General features: G+C 37.3%; 4 protein-coding genes across 4 annotated transcripts; all 4 read left to right on the plus strand.

Annotated features, from left to right (window-relative positions):
• Positions 1 to 1,214: 1,214 nt before the first annotated feature.
• On the plus strand, positions 1,215 to 2,317 carry LOC133821572 (ubiquitin carboxyl-terminal hydrolase 2-like). Its single transcript, XM_062253786.1, has 2 exons — positions 1,215 to 1,632; positions 2,270 to 2,317. Exons 1-2 carry the CDS (start codon positions 1,250 to 1,252, stop codon positions 2,307 to 2,309), a joined length of 423 nt encoding a protein of 140 aa, XP_062109770.1. The 5' UTR covers positions 1,215 to 1,249; the 3' UTR covers positions 2,310 to 2,317.
• Positions 2,318 to 2,642: 325 nt separating this feature from the next.
• Positions 2,643 to 5,609, plus strand: LOC133825485 (protein CHROMATIN REMODELING 5-like). The gene is made up of 8 exons (XM_062258417.1): positions 2,643 to 2,688; positions 2,815 to 2,908; positions 3,009 to 3,096; positions 3,197 to 3,331; positions 3,580 to 3,771; positions 3,867 to 3,928; positions 5,292 to 5,343; positions 5,520 to 5,609. Exons 1-8 carry the CDS (start codon positions 2,643 to 2,645, stop codon positions 5,607 to 5,609), a joined length of 759 nt encoding a protein of 252 aa, XP_062114401.1.
• LOC133825486 (protein CHROMATIN REMODELING 5-like) lies at positions 5,529 to 7,015 on the plus strand. The gene is made up of 3 exons (XM_062258418.1): positions 5,529 to 5,644; positions 5,735 to 5,798; positions 6,776 to 7,015. The coding sequence occupies exons 1-3, from the start codon at positions 5,625 to 5,627 to the stop codon at positions 7,013 to 7,015; spliced, it is 324 nt and encodes a 107-aa protein (XP_062114402.1). The 5' UTR covers positions 5,529 to 5,624.
• A 910-nt stretch (positions 7,016 to 7,925) lies between these two features.
• LOC133825487 (protein CHROMATIN REMODELING 5-like) lies at positions 7,926 to 9,357 on the plus strand. Its single transcript, XM_062258419.1, has 4 exons — positions 7,926 to 8,808; positions 8,942 to 9,052; positions 9,165 to 9,251; positions 9,343 to 9,357. Exons 1-4 carry the CDS (start codon positions 8,566 to 8,568, stop codon positions 9,355 to 9,357), a joined length of 456 nt encoding a protein of 151 aa, XP_062114403.1. The 5' UTR covers positions 7,926 to 8,565.
• The last annotated feature ends 10,912 nt before the right edge of the window (positions 9,358 to 20,269 follow it).

Consider the following 20,269-nt stretch of genomic DNA (forward strand, 5'->3'; position numbering starts at 1 on the left):
ATGGGATGAAGCTGAACCCCAAGAAGTACACCTTTTGCGTGGCATCCGGGAAGTTCCTGGACTTTATAGTAAGCTCACGAGGAATAGAAGCCAACCCAGACAAGATCAAAGCACTGATCGAAATGCCCTCGCCCCGGAAGCACAAAGATGTTCAGAGCCTGACGGGAAGAATAGCGGCCCTAAGCCGCTTTGTCTCGAAGTCCATGGACAAGTGCATCCCATTCTTCAATATCCTTCATGGAAGCCAAAGGTTCAAATGGACGGCCAAATGTGAAGAGGCCTTCCAAAAGCTAAAGGAACATTTGGCCCAAGCACCAATTTTGGCAAAGCTAGTAGATGGGGAGCCATTATACCTTTATCTGGCAGTGTCCGAACTCGCCATTAGTGTCACACTAGTGCGGAAAGAGGGAAAGGTCCAGCTCCCTCTATTATGAGCAAAAGGTTGTTGGGCACGGAGTCCAGATACCCATTAATCGAGAAATTAACATTTTGCTTACTGATTGCGTCCCATAAGCTAAGAGCTTACTTTCAGGCTCACGCCATAAAGGTACTGACAAACCATCCCCTACGACAAGTATTACAAAAGCCCGAGTCATCGGGAAGACTCCTGAAGTGGGCCATGGAGCTTAGTTAGTTCGACATTGCATACATCCCCAAGATTTCAATCAAGGGGCAGGCCCTGGCTGACTTCATTGTGGAGTGTACAAGGATCACTGAAGATGAAGAACCCGTCGACCCCGTCACGCCCCTGCGGAAGATCTTCGTGGATGGAGCCTCAAATGAAAATGGCACTACACCAAACACCCATTACCATAACACATCATTATAATAGTATTTAAAAAGAGTTATTGTATATGTGAAAAATTTCAGGCAGCAAAGTAAAATAAACTACCGCCAAAATGACTAAGTTTTTTCTACCTTTCCTATGTACCCATTTCCCCTTACCCATTTCTTCAATCTTTCTCTTCCTGGTCTCTCTAGATCTATCTCTCTCGGTCTTTCCTGTAGGCTAGTAGCTCTCTCGGTCTCTCACTCCCCTTCACAAAAGACAAATCCTGAGAAGGGCTTCACCACATTCGAGTCAAGGGTTTCTCTGATTCAAGATGAAATTACTACAGTTGGATCTGATTTAGAAGCACTGAAGGTATTGATCAAGACTCTTACTGATAGTTTTCTTGTTCTTGGTAATTACGAGAAGATTAAGAATTCTTTTCTGTATTTAAGACTTATTTTTTCTATATTTCTTGTGATGAAATATGCACAAGAGCAATCAGGTTCTTCAGGCTCTTTTCACACTTGCAAGCAAGAAAGTTTAATTAGTCAAGCAATAGATTCATGCTGTGTTGACGAAGCTAGTAGTGTTGGATCTATCGGCAATAAAGTTCAGCAGAGCGAGTCTAAGATATCAGCCCCGAACCCTGAAATTGAGGAAAATGGTGATGATGAATTAAATTCTGAATCGGTGAAGGTCAAGAAGGATGCTACCAAGAGGGTCCTTATTAATAAAGCTCCGCCTATTTTGACCATTCATCTTAAGAGGTTCAGCCAAGATGCTGGGGGTCGCTTAAGTAAATTGAATGGCCATGTTACTTTCAGAGAAATAATTGATCTTAAACCATATATGGATGCCAGGTACTTTTCTGACATTTAAATTGTTTTCATTAATTGTAAAAGTCACAACAACATAATTGTTTGATCATTATCATCATCATCTTGTTCCTAGCCCTTTTGTTCTCTTTACTAATTTTAAGTGCATAGCATATCTGCATGTGAATTTAAGTTTTAGCTTGCGATTTTCATTATCCGGAGCCTTTGTCTTGAAAAACTGTATCTTTCTAACAATTGATTGAAAAAAAAAACAAAAATTGACATAGGAACGTTTTATTTTTCTTTTTTGTGGAAAATATTGGTATTCTGCTCAAGTATGTATTCACTGCATTAGATGTCAACCGATGGTTCCATAAGTAGGTTTCTACCCTTGAGCCTTTTACATTCCTAAAACTGTGTAGGCTTATCCAGCATTTTGATCCTCAACCAAGGCTATCATGCAATGCATCATTTGTTAGCATCAAATGAATATGCATTTGGATCCCTAGTTTGTGTTGTTTCTGCTCTTGCTTTTCAGGGTTGATTTCCTTCATTGTTTTGGCCTTGAGCTCATTGGGTAGTTTACTTCACTGGGTTTTGATTGTATGCAGACACAAATTCTCACTCAAGTAGAAAGTGCTTCTATATTTTAGTAATTCTTGTAGTGTGTCATCTATGACAGGCCCGTGAGGCTGAAATTTCTGTACAGGGGAAATTGGTAGATCCCCAACGCAAAAAGAGCAAAGGTTGGTATTTCTTTGGAGTTTTAAAAACTTGAACGATGGTGTGCTCAAATTTGAGTGGCCTATGAAAGTTCCAATGTCATTCTTTTCTACTAAATATGAACAAAAGTAGGTAAATACAACCATTTTGATGCTCATATGCATCAACTTTGTGATCCTGCCATTTCTTCTGTATTGGCAAACATTTCATTATTTTTTTAATGAACCAGTTTTATTTAGATAGAAAATATGAAATATAAAGAACACGTTGGTATTTTATACAAAGAAATATAGGCAAAGTTTTTAGTAATGTAAATACTATCTTTATTTTATATGTGGGAGGAGTACATTTTAACTGTGCACTTATCTCCAGACATTGGTTTGCTAAACACAACTTATTTCTACTATGATTTTTATTTCAACTATGCTTTTAAACATTGTTTCTTTGTCTAGAATTTGGTTTGTCATATGCAACAGACATAATGGGTGCATTTTTAATGTTTAGCAAGTTTACGGAAGCTTGATGAGCAGCCTGAATGGTTGAGGGGAGGAAAGCTGCGTGATTATCAACTTGAGGGTTTGAATTTTCTTGTTAATAGGTATGTCATTTTATTTGGAACTGTTTTTCCATGATTAAGTGTTACCGTAAAAGTATTATACTTTCGCAGTTATCTGTTTAAAATCTCTTTCTTTTTGCAGTTGGCGAAATGATACTAATGTTATTTTAGCTGATGAGATCGGTCTTGGTAAAACTATTCAGTCAGTATCCATGCTTGGGTTTTTACAGGTGTAAATGTAGTTATTTTGAAAATTTCTTGAAATTTGAGGTCATGAGTTTTTCTTTAGAGCTAGACTTAAGATCAAGGTTTTGTTTGTTCTCTTTACAGAATGCTCAACATATCCATGGGCCATTTCTTGTTGTTGTACCATTATCCACATTGTCAAACTGGGCAAAAGAATTTAGGAAGTGGCTACCTGAGATGAATATTATTGTATCTGTTGGTACTCGTGCAAGTCGAGAGGTGAGTTTAAGTTTTTCCATTACATGTATATTGGTATATGTCACATAGATGTTTAATGTAAATATTTTAATATTAGTAACAGTCTTCATGCTGCATTATGATTACTTTTTCTATGTCAAAAAGTGCCCATCATAAGTGAGGGATTTTTAATAACTTGGGAGGAGGTCACGGACATGTGACCATTGCCTCTTTTAGTGCTATCATAATTAGTGCCTCATTTTTTCTTAAAAGTTTTCTGTTGGATGTAGGTTTGTCAGCAGTATGAATTCTACAATAACAAAAATGTTGGCAGGCCAATAAAGTTTAATGCACTATTGACTACATATGAAGTAGTTCTGAAAGATAAAGCTGTCCTTTCAAAGATCAAGTGGTGCTATCTGATGGTTGATGAAGCACACAGGTTAAAAAATAGTGAAGCACAGTTGTATACAATACTTTCGGTAGGTTAATCATGGCAATTGAATTTACAACTGCCCATTTTATCTTTCCTTTTCAAGTTTAGTTTGTTACCATTTGCTAGTGCTGTGATTGACAGGAATTTAGCACCAAGAACAAGTTGTTGATTACTGGTACTCCATTACAGAACAATGTGGAAGAGTTATGGAAAATAATTTCTCTTTTTCACTAACACAAACATATAAGATTTTGTGTGTTCTGCATTGTTGTTAATTTGCTATACATGCATGTGATTACCCATTTAACAAAACAGTCCAGCTTGTTTGGAGTTTTATGTTTAGAGCTGATTATGGTGCCTGGGAAGTGGGAAGTATGGGAATAATTTTTGTTTTTCTCCCTCCACCAATTGTGATTATGAGCACATATACCAAATCTTTTAGCTGTTGGATGGGTTTAAACTCTGTGCTTAGTAATTCCTTTAATGTTTAAATTTGCAGAAATATTGAATTATTAAATTTGAATTTCTTATGCTCTATTTGATAATTTTTGGCATCTTTAATTATGTGTGGAGAGGTTGAAGCAGCTACAGTTTCTAGATATGCTAAAATTTTGATGTTAGGCAACTGTTTTGTTAGCTATTATAGTGGGACCATCATCAATTTCATCTGGTGTCTAGATATCATTTTAATAATATATTTCTAAACTACTCCTGTTTCAAGTACTATTCTTTTTTATTCTTACAATGTTGTTGACTCTTCTGTCTTCTCTTGGCTTTTATTACATTTTAGTTATCATAATCATTCTCTGAATTAGCTTCAATTCCCAGATGTTCTTCTTATTTGAATTCTTCAATAAAATTTTGTTATTATAAACAAGAAAATGCATAACATAGTTGTACAATTACAACTTATATTGTGACTGATAATAATCTAGAAAGGAGATTATGGAAATATAGAAAAAGGGAGGTGGATAAATTCTTGAAAACCCTTGCTTTATTGATTATTTGATTTCCTGAAATAAAATAAACAATATATAGATTTATATGTATATATACATATGGAAAATGGGTGAAGAGGAAAAGAGAGGAGGAATTGAGAGAGAGGTCAATATACTGTAACAAAGGTCTCCATTGTTGAGTCCTGTTGAGAGTATTTTGCTTCTGTATTATTGATCATTCCTGTAGCTTTGTAACTCTGTACTGAACTTTGATTGATAGTGGATTATTGGCCAAGCCGAGCTGGATGTAGGTTTGCTTATTGCATTCAAAAAAAAAAAAAGAAAATGGGTATTTTGCTTATGTACTCTTGTTATGTCAGGTGCTTCACTTGCCTGCTTTATACTTTTGCAATTTTTTAGACCACCATTTTATTGACCTTGTTAGAGCTCCGAGAAACAGCTTAAGAAGTAGATCTTGAGACTGAAAAATATATAGGAAAGCCGAATTATTATCACGATTTTTCTGAATAAATTTTTATTATGTCGATGAGGGAAACTTCGCTTAACTTGTCTTACCTTCCTACTCATGCTTATTGATTTTCCATATTCACCTTTTGTTTTCTTGTAGGGCCCTGCTTCATTTCCTTGATCCAGATAAGTTCAGGAGTAAAGATGATTTTGTTTAGAATTACAAGAATCTTGGCTCTTTTAATGAGAATGAAGTATACAACTTATCTTGCTTAGTCATCATAGAATATTTATGATTAGGTACTTAATATTGATTTCATTGCTCTTTATTTCTTTTTGGCTGATTGTCCATACTCTGAAAGTAATATTTGCATTTGAATATTTATAGCTTGAAAATCTTCATACGGAATTAAGACCTCACATTCTCCGAAGAGTTATTAAGGATGTAGAGAAATCTTTGCCTCCAAAAATTGAGTGAATTCTTAGGGTTGAGATGTCTCCACTTCAGAAACAGTAAGTTCTATTGTTAATTTATAGACATGAATCTCTATAATATCAGTCAATTTACTCTCTGCATGTTTGATGCTAGCATATTTCATTTAGGTACTATAAGTGGATATTGGAACGCAACTTCCATGACTTGAACAAAGGAGTTCGTGGGAATCAGGTATTATGTGTTGCAAATATTTTTTTGAAGAATTTAGAGGTATTATATGTCTATTGTTAGTTTTTTATGGATGTGGTTTATCATAAGTAGGGGTGAGAGTTTAGCTCTTCTCCTTTTGCTTGTTTGATGATCTGGGTGTTTTCTCACTCACTTTACTCTTGTATTATTTTAGCATTAATACAAGTTGATATTTCTATAAAGAAAAGTTGACTTTTGGCCAAAATATAAAGGCATGATCCGTTAAAAGCTGGACTATTGAACCAGCCCCAATGATGTATATGATACGAGACAGGGTGACTTTGAATATAGGGAAAAAGCACAAGCAGCTCTTGCCCAATTGCTTCTTTTGTTAGTTTGATCATTTTTAGCCACAAGTGGTGGTGGAATTCACCCCTAGAACACTCTCAAGAGCTACTGCTCAATTCATTATGATCATCATGCTTCCTTCATTCTTCTACTTTGTATATACTAGACTATTTCAGCGCATCCACTATCCATCACTACAATTACCCACAAACCTCTCTACTATCTATATTCTATTAATGTACTGGAACCTATCATTTGCCTTTCTTTACTTCTGGAACTCCTCTTCTTGATTTATTCTATCCTGTTGGTTTTCAATTGATTTTGGTTTTATTATTGAATTTGCTTTGACAGGGAATTTAATGTACATATTTTATGGGTGTCTTTGTAACTTCTTATGTATAACATAATGCTTCCATGGAAATGCCAAATTAATATTGATGGAAGAGATTTTTCTTTCTAGATTTTTTGTTTTAATAAATTAATATTCTTTAGGAACGACAGTATTGTGATTCTAGTGTCCATGTTCTGTTAGTGTCTACTGGAAATTTGATATGTTATTACTCATAAGTTTACCATGGATAAAACTTCACCATTCCATATCAACATCATAGTGTGGTTCTAGTTATCGTATTAAGCAATTGCTGAAACATTTGTGTAATAATTATTTTTAGGTTTCACTTTTAAATATTGTGGTTGAGTTGAAGAAGTGCTGCAATCACCCCTTCCTGTTTGAGAGTGCAGACCATGGTTATGGTGGCGACTCAAGAACCAATGATAGCAGTAAACTTGAGAGAATTATTTTGAGCAGTGGGAAGTTAGTTATACTCGACAAGCTACTTGTTAGGTTGCATGAGACAAAGCATCGTGTTTTAATTTTTTCCTATGTTTGTTTAAGATGCTATTGTGCTTGATATGTTTTTTGAGAGGTTGCTTGAAGCTATGAAGCTTGATTAGAGTGCAACACTTGTTGTGCTTAAATGTCTGCTTTGTTTTTCATTTGGATATAATTCTTTCTTTACTTTTACCATTTTTCTTACTATATTTTAGGAATTGTAGTGTCTTGTAGTCATAGGGCACTCTGTATCTAAGCAAGCCAAAATGCTTGTAACGTTAATATTAAAGCCATAATTTTTTGATGTACCAACGTTCCAAGTATTAGCAACATTGTTCTTCTGTTATTTTGTAATAATGGCATGTCTTTTTTCAATTGGCATGTTACACCAACATGCTTATGTCTCTCTATGAATTATGTGTTCCTCACTTTATGTCTAGTTCTTGAACCATGGTGTCCAAAGTACATGATTTTTTGTAGGCATCAAAGCACTTTGGTTTCATTCTTCATTTGACATTTAGTAGAAGAATCCTAAAGTACATGGTTTTTTTTAGGCTTCAAAGCACTCTGGTTTCATATTTTCATTCGACATTCAATGGAGGAATCCAAAGTAGATGGTTTTTTGTAGGCATCAAAGTAGTATAAGAATTTTTTTTCTATGATCTTTTGTCAAAATTAACAAAACTTAACTTGTAGTTAACTTGTTATGTTAGAACAGTATCTGGAATTATGTTTCTTGATGCTATGACTTTGTCATGTATATGATTTATAAGTAAAATTAAGCATGAAGAAATGTTGTAAGTTTATTTATGGTACTAGCATTTGTGGAGTATGCTATTATTTTAGACCTTAGAAGTTGATGGAATCCCCAACTGGACATTTATGTCAATAAATATATAAATTATCTATGTAAGTTTTATTTTTCATTTCCTAAATGAGCTATATTTTTGTTTTTGTCAAGCTTGTTTGCTAATCCAGCTGCATTTATTTAGTAATTAAGACTTCAGAATTAGGAAGTAGATGGATACTTGGTTGGAGAGGAATAAGAGAAATCTTTGTAGATTTTGAAGACAATGTTGGATAGCATTAAATTCTTGGTTATTTGAGACAAGATTCAAGTGTTTGGTTCTTCGATTGTGTGTATGAGATTGAGTGTTTTGTTTGGTTCTCCCATGTTATGTTTGTTTGTGTTTCTTTTCCCTTTCTCATATTTCCTCCTTGCATGGCCGCTAGCCAATTCAGATTATTTCTTCAGTTTGGTTTAATAAAATAAGTTATTGTTTTTCTGAGTGTATGGTTTTTTGGTTCCTTGGGTTACTTTGTGAGAGTTGTGATTTATTTCTTTACTTATTTTGAAAAGGAGAGACTTGTTATTCTACGCTCTTTTAATTGTTATCTTCATTTTGATGACCATGTTAGTTTTCTTTCATACTGAAGAAAATTATAATGCCAATATATCCAGATAAATAAAAGGCATGTTGCCGATTTTCAGTGTTCCTGTATCTTTACTATTGTAGTATGGGAGTTATCTATCTAAGACTGTGATTATGTCTTCGCGGTATATTGTATTACTCAATGCCCAGATAAGTATTTGCTGATGGTTAAATTAATAATACTGATTTATTGCAGATGGTAAGAATGTTGGATATACTAGCAGAATATATGTCACATAGAGGGTTTCAATTTCAAAGGCTAGATGGCAGCACTAAGGCTGAACTGCGTCAGCAAGCAATGGATCATTTTAATGCACCTGGTAGTGATGATTTCTGCTTCCTTCTTTCAACTCGGGCAGGTGGCCTAGGTATCAACCTTGCAACAACAGATACAGTTATCATATTTGATTCGGACTGGAACCCTCAAAATGACCTACAGGTTTGATTGAAATGAAATCTCCTTTTAATTTTTTAATTTATTTTGGGTATTTTATGTTATTTTTTATGGGTTTTTTCATTACAGAATATAATCAGAGAAAATGGTTTTACTTAATTAATGCGTTCATTTTCAGGCAATGAGTAGAGCTCATAGAATCGGCCAACAAGAAGTTGTGAACATCTACAGATTTGTCACAAGAAAAAGTGTTGAGGAAGATATCTCGAAGCGAGCTAAGAAAAAGATGGTTGATGATATTCCCTTCAAATTCTTGAGAAATTTGTTTGCTTTATAGAGTCTAATAATGCTTTTTGTTTTCTCTCACAAGTTTTACTTACATCTCTACATGTATCATTTAGGTTCTTGACCACCTGGTGATCCAGAAATTGAATGCAGAAGGCAGATTGGAGAAGAAAGAAGCAAAGAGGGGGAGTTATTTTGACAAGGTACGGGTCCTGTGGGGGTGTTTTGAAATAGTTTCCTGAATTAGTTGGATTATGTACAATTTTTTTTTTCTGCTAAAAAATGATAAAGTAGATTATCAGTGGGTGATTAGTTGTGGTTATCTTTCCCCTGGCCCTTCAACTCCTTTCCCAGGCCCCTAATTCTCTTTCTATGTACATCAATATTTAATGTGGAGTAACCCAAGAGGGGTAGCTCCAATGGTCAAGCATGTGGTTTGCTTCCACAAGGTTGAGTCCCTCTTGGGTACCTACGTTGCAATTGCAATTGTTATAGTTTTCTGGTACCCAAATATTGTAGGGTTAGGCAGGAAACTTAGTTTTAAAAAAAAATGCAATGTAGAGTTTCTATACTATTTTTCTCTCTCATGTCTTCTCTAATTGCCATTTTCTATTACACCATTGCTGAATGAGCTTTCAGCTATCTTGAGATTTGGAGCAGAGGAACTTTTTAAAGAAGAGAATAATGAAGAAGAAAGTAAGAAAAGGCTCTTGAGTATGGATATTGACGAATTTAATTTAAACTTTATATGCTTACAGGTGGAAACTAGCTTAAGTCTTATGTTCTTAATAATAAAAGGACTTTTCTTTTTACAATGTGCAGGTATATTGAGATGATTTCTTTGGAGCAGTTCTTGACAACATTTGTAGTTGAGGCCTTTAGAATGGAAGAATATATTTCAATAATTTTTGTATACATTTCTTGTTTTGTATTTAGTGATAAAGGAATCTGAATTGGGCATAAATTATGTTGTAATATGATTTCTTAAACCTAGACTAGTAGACTAAATATTGTAATTACATTTGAGTAATTAATAAAAATCTATTTATGTTACCTTATTTGGTTCAACTTTCATATTTGTTTTCCTAGTTTTGTGTAAGTAAAAAAAGATTATGGTTCTCTAAGCTAATATAACACATGTGTTATACTAAAGTGTAGTATAACACAAATAATGTGTTATACTAAAGTGTAGTATAACACAAAAAAAGTGTTATACTAAAGTGTAATATAACACAAAAAAAGTGTTATATAATCGACTATAAATAACATAATTCAACACTTATCTATATATTAAAATAACACAGAAATTGTGTTATCGTTGATAGTACAATAACACATCTGTATAACACTGATAAAGTGTTATGTAAAGTACCTTGACCTACGATAACATAGTCGGTCTTAACACATCAGAAAGTGTTATCGTATGTTTTGATAACACGTTTTCAGTGTTATTAAAAGCATTTTTTCTTGTAGTGTGGGGTCGAGGCCAGGATCATCTTAATATCCCCCCAAGGACATCAGTTTCAATGCGCCCTACGCTTCCAGTTCGAAGCATCGAACAATGAGGCCGAACATAGGCCATGCTAGCCGGACTACGTCTGGCCCGGTAAGTTGGGGCAACAAGTATAGAAGTCCACTGCGACTCCCAATTCGTGGTCAGGCAGATCTCGGGAGAATACCAAACAAAGGGGAAAGGATGGCTGCTTATGTGACGCCAACCTGGAAGTTACTCCAGTCCTTCAAAAAATATTCAATCCGCCAAATCCCCAGGGAACGAAATGTGTTTGCAGACACATTAGTAAAGCTGGCCACAGATGTTGAAGCAGAACTCTCGGGGCTTGTCCCGATCAACCACCTTTCCACACCTAACATTCAAGTCCCTACAATAAACCCCATAGATTACTCAACATCTTGGATGGGCCCTCTCATCCACTACCTAACCAGAGGGGGGTTTCCCGCGGACAGGGCGGCCGCCAGGAAGCTTCAGTACCAGGCTCCCAGATACATCATGATGGATGACAAACTCTATCGTAGGGGGTCCAAAAACCCAATAGGATATAAGGCTCAGGCCTAGTCCTAATCCTGGCGGACATGGTCTGGGGGGTACGAAACCAAATAGGATGTAAGGCCCATGCCTAGTCCTAACTCGGATGCACATGGTCCGGGGGGTACGAAACATAATAGAACGTAAGCCCCAGGCCTAGTCCTAACTCGGACGCACATGGTCCGAAGGTATTATACTCAATAGGACATACGGCCCAGGCCCAATCCTAACTCGGACATACATGGTCCGAGAATATGAAATTCCCAAAATCGGTTGACCGAATGTGGTCTCAAATATCCAAATAATTGTCCATGTCTCCCCTATAATGGCCCAGAATCATTGGAACGTGAGTCTTAGGTCTACGTTATTTAAAATTATTACTATGGAAGGCCTAGGCTGTTGAAACCTAACCTCTAGGTTCAAAATAAGCTAATCAACTAATCTATGATGGCCCAGGCCGTTGGAACCTGAACATCGGAATCAGGACAAATAAATTTGATGATAGTTAATAACTCCTTAGCGGTCTAGGTCGTTGGACTCCCTAGCAGTCCAGGTCGTTGGAGCCTGAACTACAAAATCGGGATAAAGAAAAGCTAAGTTATATTGATAAATTCTGAAATGGTCCAGGCCGTCAAGACCCGAACACAGGTCCCAGGACAGGTTAAATGCATTCTACAACCTTTCCCTAGTGGCCCTGGCCATTGGAACTGGGACCAAACATTCGACTCATGTTCATGCAATGTGGTAAAACACTTAGTGAATTCTAAGGGAAAACATTGTGCAAGAAATAAAATTAATATATAACAACAAAACACAAAAAAAAAAAAAAATTGTCTCGGACGCATCCGCATCCATAAAAGCGATACAAGTACAAAAAAGGAAGCCACGATTACAACTTAAAGGCCCAGGCATAGGCTTCGGCCTGCTCTGGGGCCTCCAGAACGACTTCATATTGTTCGTCCCTGACCAAGAGCTCCGCGTCAGCTTTTTCCTTGGTCTCGAATTCAGCTTTCTTCGCGGCACGATTGGGGTAAATGAAGAGGTTCATGTTTTTGTCCCGGAGCCAGGCCATATAGATGGACTCATCAAAAGTGGCCCCCAGCAAAGCATATGCATGCTCATTTTCTTGGCGAGCCTCTTCATTTCGTTTCACCTCTAGCTGAAGCAAGTTATCCAGGGCTTGAACCCGAGAGTCAAGAGTTGCAACCTTCTCCAAATCCTGATGAGATTGGGCCTCAACTGCCTCTAGGAGGGCTTTGGTCGATGCCTCTGAGCCACGAACTTGAAGAAGCTTCGTCTCCAGACTATCCATCAATTTTTTTTGGTCGGCGTCCTTCCTGGACAGAGTTTCTTCAAGTTGGGCACGAATCCGGGCGGCGTCCTCAGGGTCAGCTTGGATCCGAGTAGCCTCTTTGGCCAGGGCCTCCTTGGTGACTTCCCGCTAGTTAACAGCCCCCTCCAGCTCTAACTGGACTGTCTCCAGCTTCATATCCATCTCTGTCACCAAGTTCGCGTTCCTATGGGCCAACAACACATCCTGGAATAAATTGAAGTTAGAAAACATACAGGCAACAAATATGTTAAAGTAAAAGATCGTATGAGCATATAACTTACCGCAGTGTCTTGGTGACGAATGGCCTAGGAGATGAACAGGGCATCATGATTAGCCAGGGTGGTGTACTGCTTCAATTTTAGGTTTGACATAGACGTCCCAACCTGGGCCAACAAGTCCGCGGCCAGCGGAGCCGTGTCCCCCCCCCCCCCCCCCCCTCCAACTTAGGCTGAAATCCAGTCTCAGCCACAAATCAGTCCACAATCAGTTGAGGAGTGCTGAAGGCATTCAGACACTCAGAAAATTCCACTTTCCAACGGACAGTCAGGGCCCAATATACTTCCTATCATATTTTTTGGCCGTCTTCCCAAGCCTAGGCCACCATTTTCGCCCTCTCCTCCTGGAGGACAATGTCCCCTTCCTCGGGAAGAGCGGGGTTGATTAGGAACATGGGAGCTTCTAGAACCTCTTGAGTGACAATGAGGCTCTCCTCAGAAGAATGCTCTTTGGCCAGGACGACCTCTTTGATCCTGGCCCTCTTGGCCCATGTCGCGAACTCACTAGCGATCAAGTCTGCGACCCTTTTTCTGCCCTTTGATCTTCTAAGGGCTTCTGCTCCAAGTCGATGACTTGGGGAAGAGCGGGCAGGGACGAAACATTTTCAGTATGCACCACCGGTGGGACAATCGTAGTTGAGGCCCTCTCAGTAACTTCTAGGTCCGTCCTCAAATCCCCGAGGACCAGCTCAAGCAATCTCTTTTTAGCTGGGCCCTTACCGACCTTCTTCGCTAAAGCCCTAGCGGCAGCCGCCCTAGCCTCGATCATCTCCTTCATTTTAGCCACGGGGTTCGACATGTTTGAATTGTCTGAAATGTGAAAACGAAAGACAGTCAGCAAGACAAAAATGAGGATGGAAATCAAAGATAAAACAAATATTAGTCTAAGGTCCTCCGGCATGAACCCTTATCTAAACAACGGGCACCACTCAACTCCCCTAAGGCGAAGGAATGAATGCGGTCCCCCATGTCGTCTAAGTCTAGAAAATTACCATATTGTAGGAACCTGGACGAATACATGAGGGTTAACGTATTTAGGACAATGGGGCATGGAAGCCCCACTTCTCGGACATCCCCGATTGGGTAGTCTCGATATATTCCTATCCCTAACTAAGTCCTCCAGATGAGGAGCATAAGTTAAAAGAAATGGCGAATTACCTTGGCCCGAGATGATGGCTATGGGAGTCCCAGTGTTTGGCTGAGCCTCCCCGAGGAGGGCATCCAGTTCCTCAAATGCGGCCCTCTTTGCTTGGTGACCCTGTTCCTTTTTCTTCTTCGCCACATCCGCACGGCCTGCGGCCTCAATATGGACAACATCCAATTCCTCCCTCAGGGTGAGATCTCTCTCACACTACAACCCTCGAAAGCTAGGGACCGCGATCGTTTGGTTGGCCACGAGCATTCCAACTAGTCATAAATTATCCATGTTCACGTAGTCCCCCACATCCAGCTCCTCCATACTCAGGGTGGCGTAATACTTCTTCCGATCCAGGATCGATTTGGTGAGGAGAGTTTGGGCTTACGGTCTTTTTTTCCTGAGTATGAATGAGGAACCGCTAGAACAAAAGGAAAATGAAAAGAATTTAGGGGGAAAACAACTTACCCACGCGCTAGAAGCCCAGCACCAACATGGGGTTCTTCTCCAGGAGAAACCCTGATGTCATGAACCAGTAGTGTCTGACATCCGGGGGGCGCTTCTAGGAGCTGTAAGGAGTTGGATAGTTGTCGCGGGGCTTTAATCTGTAGAAGTCGTCCCAGATCTTGTCTTTGATGTTAAGCTGCGACTCCAACTTATAGAAGTACAGCACCTCCGCAGGGGTAGGCGTCGTGATCTCCTTAGATGCACAAAAAATGTGCCACCTCGTGAGCAACTTGTAGGATTACAGCAGGAGTTAGAACAGGGTGATTCCCAAAAACTTAAGGAATCACGTGAAGTAGTCGTGAAGCGGGAGTGTAGCCCCCGCACTAATGTGGCCTACGCTCCAGGCCCCGAACTCGCCCACGCTGGTGTGGGCCTTCTCTTCCCTCCTAGCCAACCGATTGTAGAAGAGTTTAGGAGTCGATTCTATTCCCAAATGCTTCTCCAAAGTGTCCAGCATCCGGTAGTTATGGAACTCATTTTTCTCCCCATCCATCTCCCATGTGTTACTAGTGGGAGGTTTACGCCCCTCTAGGACGGTGGGGCCCGATTGTACGAATTCCTCTGGATGAAGGGTGACGCCGCAGCTCATGATCTGGGAACAATCAAGGAAACATAAAACCAAGCAGTTAGCACCAGAACCCAAAAATATTGGTTAAGGTACGAGGGTTTCTCCTAAAATTACTTGGAGAAGTCCCCTCCGAACCCAAATCTGGGATCAATGGAGATCCCGAAAATCTTGATTGGGAACTTGGAAGTAAAGTTTTTTTCTCAATTTTCCCAGATCAGTCTGGAACATCCAGAGAGATCCAGGATGACTCTACCGGAGACATTACATAGATCTTCTGTTCTACAGACCTACTCTATTTTGCTCAGAACCACCCTTTATGATGGTCCCAACTCTAACAATCCTATGGTCACAAAGGTGGTACTACAAAAAAAAAAAAAGGAAAGAGAGGTGAAGGACTAGGGAACTCACTGTGGGGCTCTGGGTCTGGATGTCATGGGGTCTCTGGTGATAATGTCGGCAAGATTTCGGCTTTGCAATGACTGAGGCAATGTAGAAGCTCGTCTACTGGTTGAACCGAGACCAGACTGTCTGATGATGGTGCAGAAAGAGGGTGGGTTAGAAAGAAACAACGACGGAGATGAAGCACTCGTCAGAGAATCTCGTTGGCAAACTCGGACATAAAAAGCTCTCTTTCAGCTCTGATTGTTCATAATGTGTAAAGTTGCAAATGAAAATCTGGGGGTATTTATAGGCCTAAAAGTGTACTGCTTGTTCCGATGGTTTGGAATAACTTCCCTCATCTAACAGTCCTGAATTACGCTGAGGCTTTAATTAGCCCAATCGAGTATCAGATCGTGGATTCGTCAATTTGCGATCCGCGTCCACCCGATCCAACGGTGCACGTTAGGAAATTTTCAAAAAATCCTCATCCAGCGGTCCTAGATGGTGCAGAGATATTAAATAGCCCACTCTATTACCCTATCAGCATCGCTCGTACATATGGGACGCCTCGGAAACCACACTGACCCCTATCTGTCAACATGATAATCAATAGATTCTCTCTAGATTTGTAAGGCATGATTGACATGAATGCACCAACTATTGGGGGACACGTACGCAGAGCATGGGGAATTCGAAAGGATCGGGATCACCCAAGTGGCCCCTAAGTAAATGAACCCGCCTTATGGGAAATAAACCAGGATGTTGGGATTTGATTAGGCACGCTGAGACAAGCCTCTTCTATGAATGATTAACCAAGTGGACTCCATGAAAATGAACTCGTCTTCTGGGAAATAAACTAGGACGTTAGGATTAGGTCAGGGAAAGTGAAGCAAGTCTCCACTGTGCAAACACAGACGGAGACTTGGGGGGTAAATGCTATCCCTATTTTGTCCCGGAACACATGGCACAACATATTGGGTCTGGGGGCTCTTTAATAAAGATCAAAGGCCCAGCCCAGGCTCAATGGACAGGGAGGACGAGGGGCCTAGAGTCTCGAACGTCAGTGAGCCCAAGGATCGGGACGAAGGTCCACGTCCAGCTCCTCTTCCCGGTCTCGATTCAATGGCATCATCCGAGACATGAGTAAGAGTGAGGCTCAACCGTCTAAATGGACTTCGACAATGGTAAATAAACTCGAGATTCGGAAAATGAACTGGGGTCCTAGTAAATGAACCGGGACATTAGTAAATGAACCTGGACCTGGTATCCGGGTTGTCAGGATTGAACTTCCCTGACTCTGACACATTCCCGAGAAACGCGGAGTTTGGTCTCCCCCAACTAACCTATAGAATAGGTTACATATGGAATGTACATTGATATTAGGGAGCAATACTACCACTACTCTGACGAATCCTGTCCCCAGGATCTCCTTAGAAGCCCACGCAAACCAGAATGAAGCCATGTACTGTGGTCAATTGTATAGCGTGGCTATGCGCAAGTCGAGTGAAAAGTTAGTGTGTATTGTTTAGAAAAGTTATTTGTATTAAGATTCCATTTGCGAGTGAACCATGATTATATCCTTATTGGACTCGGATTAGTCTGACCCAAACCCATTGCACCCAACTGCCTATAAATAGGACCAGTTGTGCACTGTAGAAGGGATCGCCAAATTTTCTCTTGTAAGCAATTACTTTGCTCAAACTTGCAGAAAACCTCGTTGCTAAAGCTCTCTAAGCTATAATACAATAGACTCGTGGACTAAGACTCTTTAACGCCCAGCCACGTAAAAAACCCTTGTGTGATTATCTTTAAGTCCTTTCTTTTTGCTCTCTTATCTTTCATAATTCTAGTTTCCGAAAAACTCGATAAAAAATATTTTATATATATGTCATGTAAATATATATTCATGTCAATGTTGTATTTGGATGTCATATATGTAGAGATTATTGATATAAATAATTATATATACTATAGAGTTATAATTCATTCAATTATATATATTAAAAAAACATTGAATAAATTTTTATTAAAATTATAGACAATGTTTACAACTTTAAAACTAAGAAAATGTGCATTGCACATTACTTGTACCTAGTATATATATATAATCAATATAGAATGTAGACAACAACTGCAGTTAGTTTTAGGATAGTCAAAGTTGTTAAAGAAAAGTTAAGAGATTCTCTCGGGTTAGTTGTTATATATTTAATATTTGAATAAAGGAGTTAGACTATTTGATCTATAAATAGGCCTATAAGAGAAGAATTTTAGAAGAAGGAAAATAAGAAGAGTCGAAGCTTTGAGAAAGAGTGAAGCAAGGCTGAAATTAAGAAAAAGAAAAAAATAGAGAGTGATTTGACAAGAAAAAAAAGACAATTGAGATATTATCTTCATCTTTTGCTTGAGGTTTTTGTTGATAGAGTAAGTACGGTAAGACTTTCTTTTGTGTTTTGGTGATTCAGATAGATTTTGGGAAGACACTAATGAGATTTTATTTATGTTATGGTTATTTAGGTTTTACGTTTGGTAATAACGGACACTAAGTTCTTTATTCCAAGCTAAGGAAATTAATACACTACTAGAAATATAGGCTTTTACTTCATTTTTTACACATAGAATATAAAAAAACTGAAGTAAAAGCCTTTCAATGGGATTTTACTTCGCTTTTGGGAATGGTAGTAGATAAAAATAGGCTATTACTTCGTTTCTTAAAAAAAACGAAGTTAAAATAGAAAATAGACAAGGGCCATGTTTGATTTGCACACTATATTGGGGCTTTTCACTTTGATTTTTATGAAAAAACCGAAGTGAAAAGTGGATCAAACCAAACGCGGCCCTGAAGGCTTTTACTTCGGTTCTCATAGAAAAACCGAAGTAGAAAGGGTACTTTCTACTTCGGTTCTTATATAATAACCGAAGTAGAAAGAACCCTTTCTACTTCGGTTTTTATATAAGAACTGAAGAAAAGAGTTTTAATACCCTTAATATATAGTTGTCGCGCCTCATTTGTCTCTCTAAAGCAAAAATCCCAAACGCCAAACCCTGAAAACCTCCATTGTTGTCATACTCCCACGAAGGTTTCACTAAATATGCCTTTTTTTTTATATTTTTTTACCATTTGAAACCAATTTTCTTACTTAGAAACATAAATATTAGTTCCATTTTTATTTTCTAGGGAGAACATAAAGACTTTGGGTGTGGGTATTTTTAGGGTTCGAAAATAGGTAATGTTATTGGACTTTGACTGGTTTCCTTACATTAAAATGTGTTCTTGAGCTTCAAAAAAAGTATGAATCACTAAATCTTTGTTTGTATGATTTTTTTTTTATTTTCTATATTATTTTCAGATTTTTTTTTCTTATAGATATAATGTGTTTATTATATATAGGTTTTAGAGTTGCTAATATTGATTTAGAGGTTATTTTGAGCATCAAAGAAGGTTTGTTACCTTAAAATTTTGTCTGTGATAAATTTTTTTATATTATTCCGAATTTAATACTTATTTTTTAGTATATTTGTGTAATATTTTTATTATTTATTTTGTTATTCTATATAATGTTATTAATTATAAATATATTAGTAAAATTTTAAAATTGTTGTGACTTGTTATTTAAATTTCTAAACATAGCTTCAATAGGTAATGTTGTTGCCAATGTTAGAACTTGAAATGTTTGGATTATTAGTGACATTTGTTTTTTATTTTCTATAACTAGCTAGCTTGATATGTTGTTTGATTATTATGTAACTAGTTTAATTAATTATGTAATTGATTTTTATTTATTTTTGTTTAAGCTTTTTAGTAGGGTTGTTGATTTATTTGCCAATTTGGTATTAATTTTGGGTGACTTCAAGAGTAATATTGGAGGCGAGTAATCTTTAAATTTTATTTATTACTATTGCAATATTTATTTATAAAATTATAGTTAAATCATGCATGTTTTACTTTAGTGAAGTAGGTTCTGGGAAATTTGTTGTTGGCGGTGATATAAGGATGGAATTATGTGTGTTGATTTTGAGTTTGGTTGTGTTTAATTTATATATAATTATAAAATTGGGATATGCTACAAAAACAAAGGAAACTCTGCCAATTTTTTTATAGATTTTATTAATTGTTTTCCGTTTTCAATTCGCACACTATGTTGAGATATTTTGTGTGTTATTTACAGGTTTTTAAATTTTTGGAGATGTTAAAATGCAGTTGTTATGCTGCAGAAATTGTGTTAGACTTAGGAAAATTTAATAATTAAACTTCAATTATGTTGGATGTCTTAGAAAAAAGAATTAGGAGTGGAAGATGTAGAGGGATATGAAATTTGGATAAGATCGCGAGAAACGAAGAAGACTCTTGTCGAAGATAATTTGGACAAAAAAATTGAAGAAATAGTTGTAAGTGTTTTAAAGCAAAGTAGGAAAATTTTTAAGTGTTGTTACAAGTTATTAATTTAATCTATCATTGGTTTGTTTCGTAGAATGAACTAAATGACAAAGTTACTAGTAGCCAAATTGTCGCCAAGGGTCGGGAGGACATCTTGCCAATCCAACAAGAATTGTTAAGCCGATTGATGACTTAAATTTATTAGTAAGACTATTTTGTTTATACATACCTTTAGTTTTATGTGAATGTATATATAAATGTTTAGCCTATTTTACTTAATTAGAATTATATGAATGTATATATGAATGATTAGGTTATTCTACTTAACAATTATGTAAATGTATAAATATTTAATTTTATAAGAATTTTAATTCTAAGTGTATAAATTTTGTGATTTTTATTTCTATTATAAATTAAATGAAAATAAACCAATTCTAATTGTAAAAATATATATAACTATAAATTCATATAATTAGACTATTTAAAAAAAATTAGGGCAAATATATATATATATAAAAATAGAATTGGGCCATTTAAAAATAGTTAGAAATAATTATTAAAAGGGGGGGGGGGGGGGCTTTCTACTTCGGTTTTTACATAATA

The sequence above is a fragment of the Humulus lupulus genome, chromosome 3 (genome assembly GCF_963169125.1).
Source record: "Humulus lupulus chromosome 3, drHumLupu1.1, whole genome shotgun sequence".
Classification (NCBI taxonomy): Eukaryota; Viridiplantae; Streptophyta; class Magnoliopsida; order Rosales; family Cannabaceae; genus Humulus; species Humulus lupulus.

Coding starts and splice junctions, on each gene's coding strand:
- LOC133825485 (XM_062258417.1), top strand. CDS start 2,643: ATGTGGGAGGAGTACATTTTAACTGTGCACTTATCTCCAGACATTG. Junction 3,332..3,579: donor GTACTCGTGCAAGTCGAGAG/GTGAGTTTAAGT, acceptor TGTTGGATGTAG/GTTTGTCAGCAGTATGAATT. Junction 3,772..3,866: donor AGTTGTATACAATACTTTCG/GTAGGTTAATCA, acceptor TGTGATTGACAG/GAATTTAGCACCAAGAACAA.
- LOC133821572 (XM_062253786.1), top strand. CDS start 1,250: ATGAAATATGCACAAGAGCAATCAGGTTCTTCAGGCTCTTTTCACACT. Junction 1,633..2,269: donor AAACCATATATGGATGCCAG/GTACTTTTCTGA, acceptor CATCTATGACAG/GCCCGTGAGGCTGAAATTTC.
- LOC133825486 (XM_062258418.1), top strand. CDS start 5,625: ATGTCTCCACTTCAGAAACA. Junction 5,645..5,734: donor ATGTCTCCACTTCAGAAACA/GTAAGTTCTATT, acceptor TATTTCATTTAG/GTACTATAAGTGGATATTGG. Junction 5,799..6,775: donor AAGGAGTTCGTGGGAATCAG/GTATTATGTGTT, acceptor AATTATTTTTAG/GTTTCACTTTTAAATATTGT.
- LOC133825487 (XM_062258419.1), top strand. CDS start 8,566: ATGGTAAGAATGTTGGATATACTAGCAGAATATATGTCACATAGAGGG. Junction 8,809..8,941: donor ACCCTCAAAATGACCTACAG/GTTTGATTGAAA, acceptor GTTCATTTTCAG/GCAATGAGTAGAGCTCATAG. Junction 9,053..9,164: donor AGCGAGCTAAGAAAAAGATG/GTTGATGATATT, acceptor TGTATCATTTAG/GTTCTTGACCACCTGGTGAT.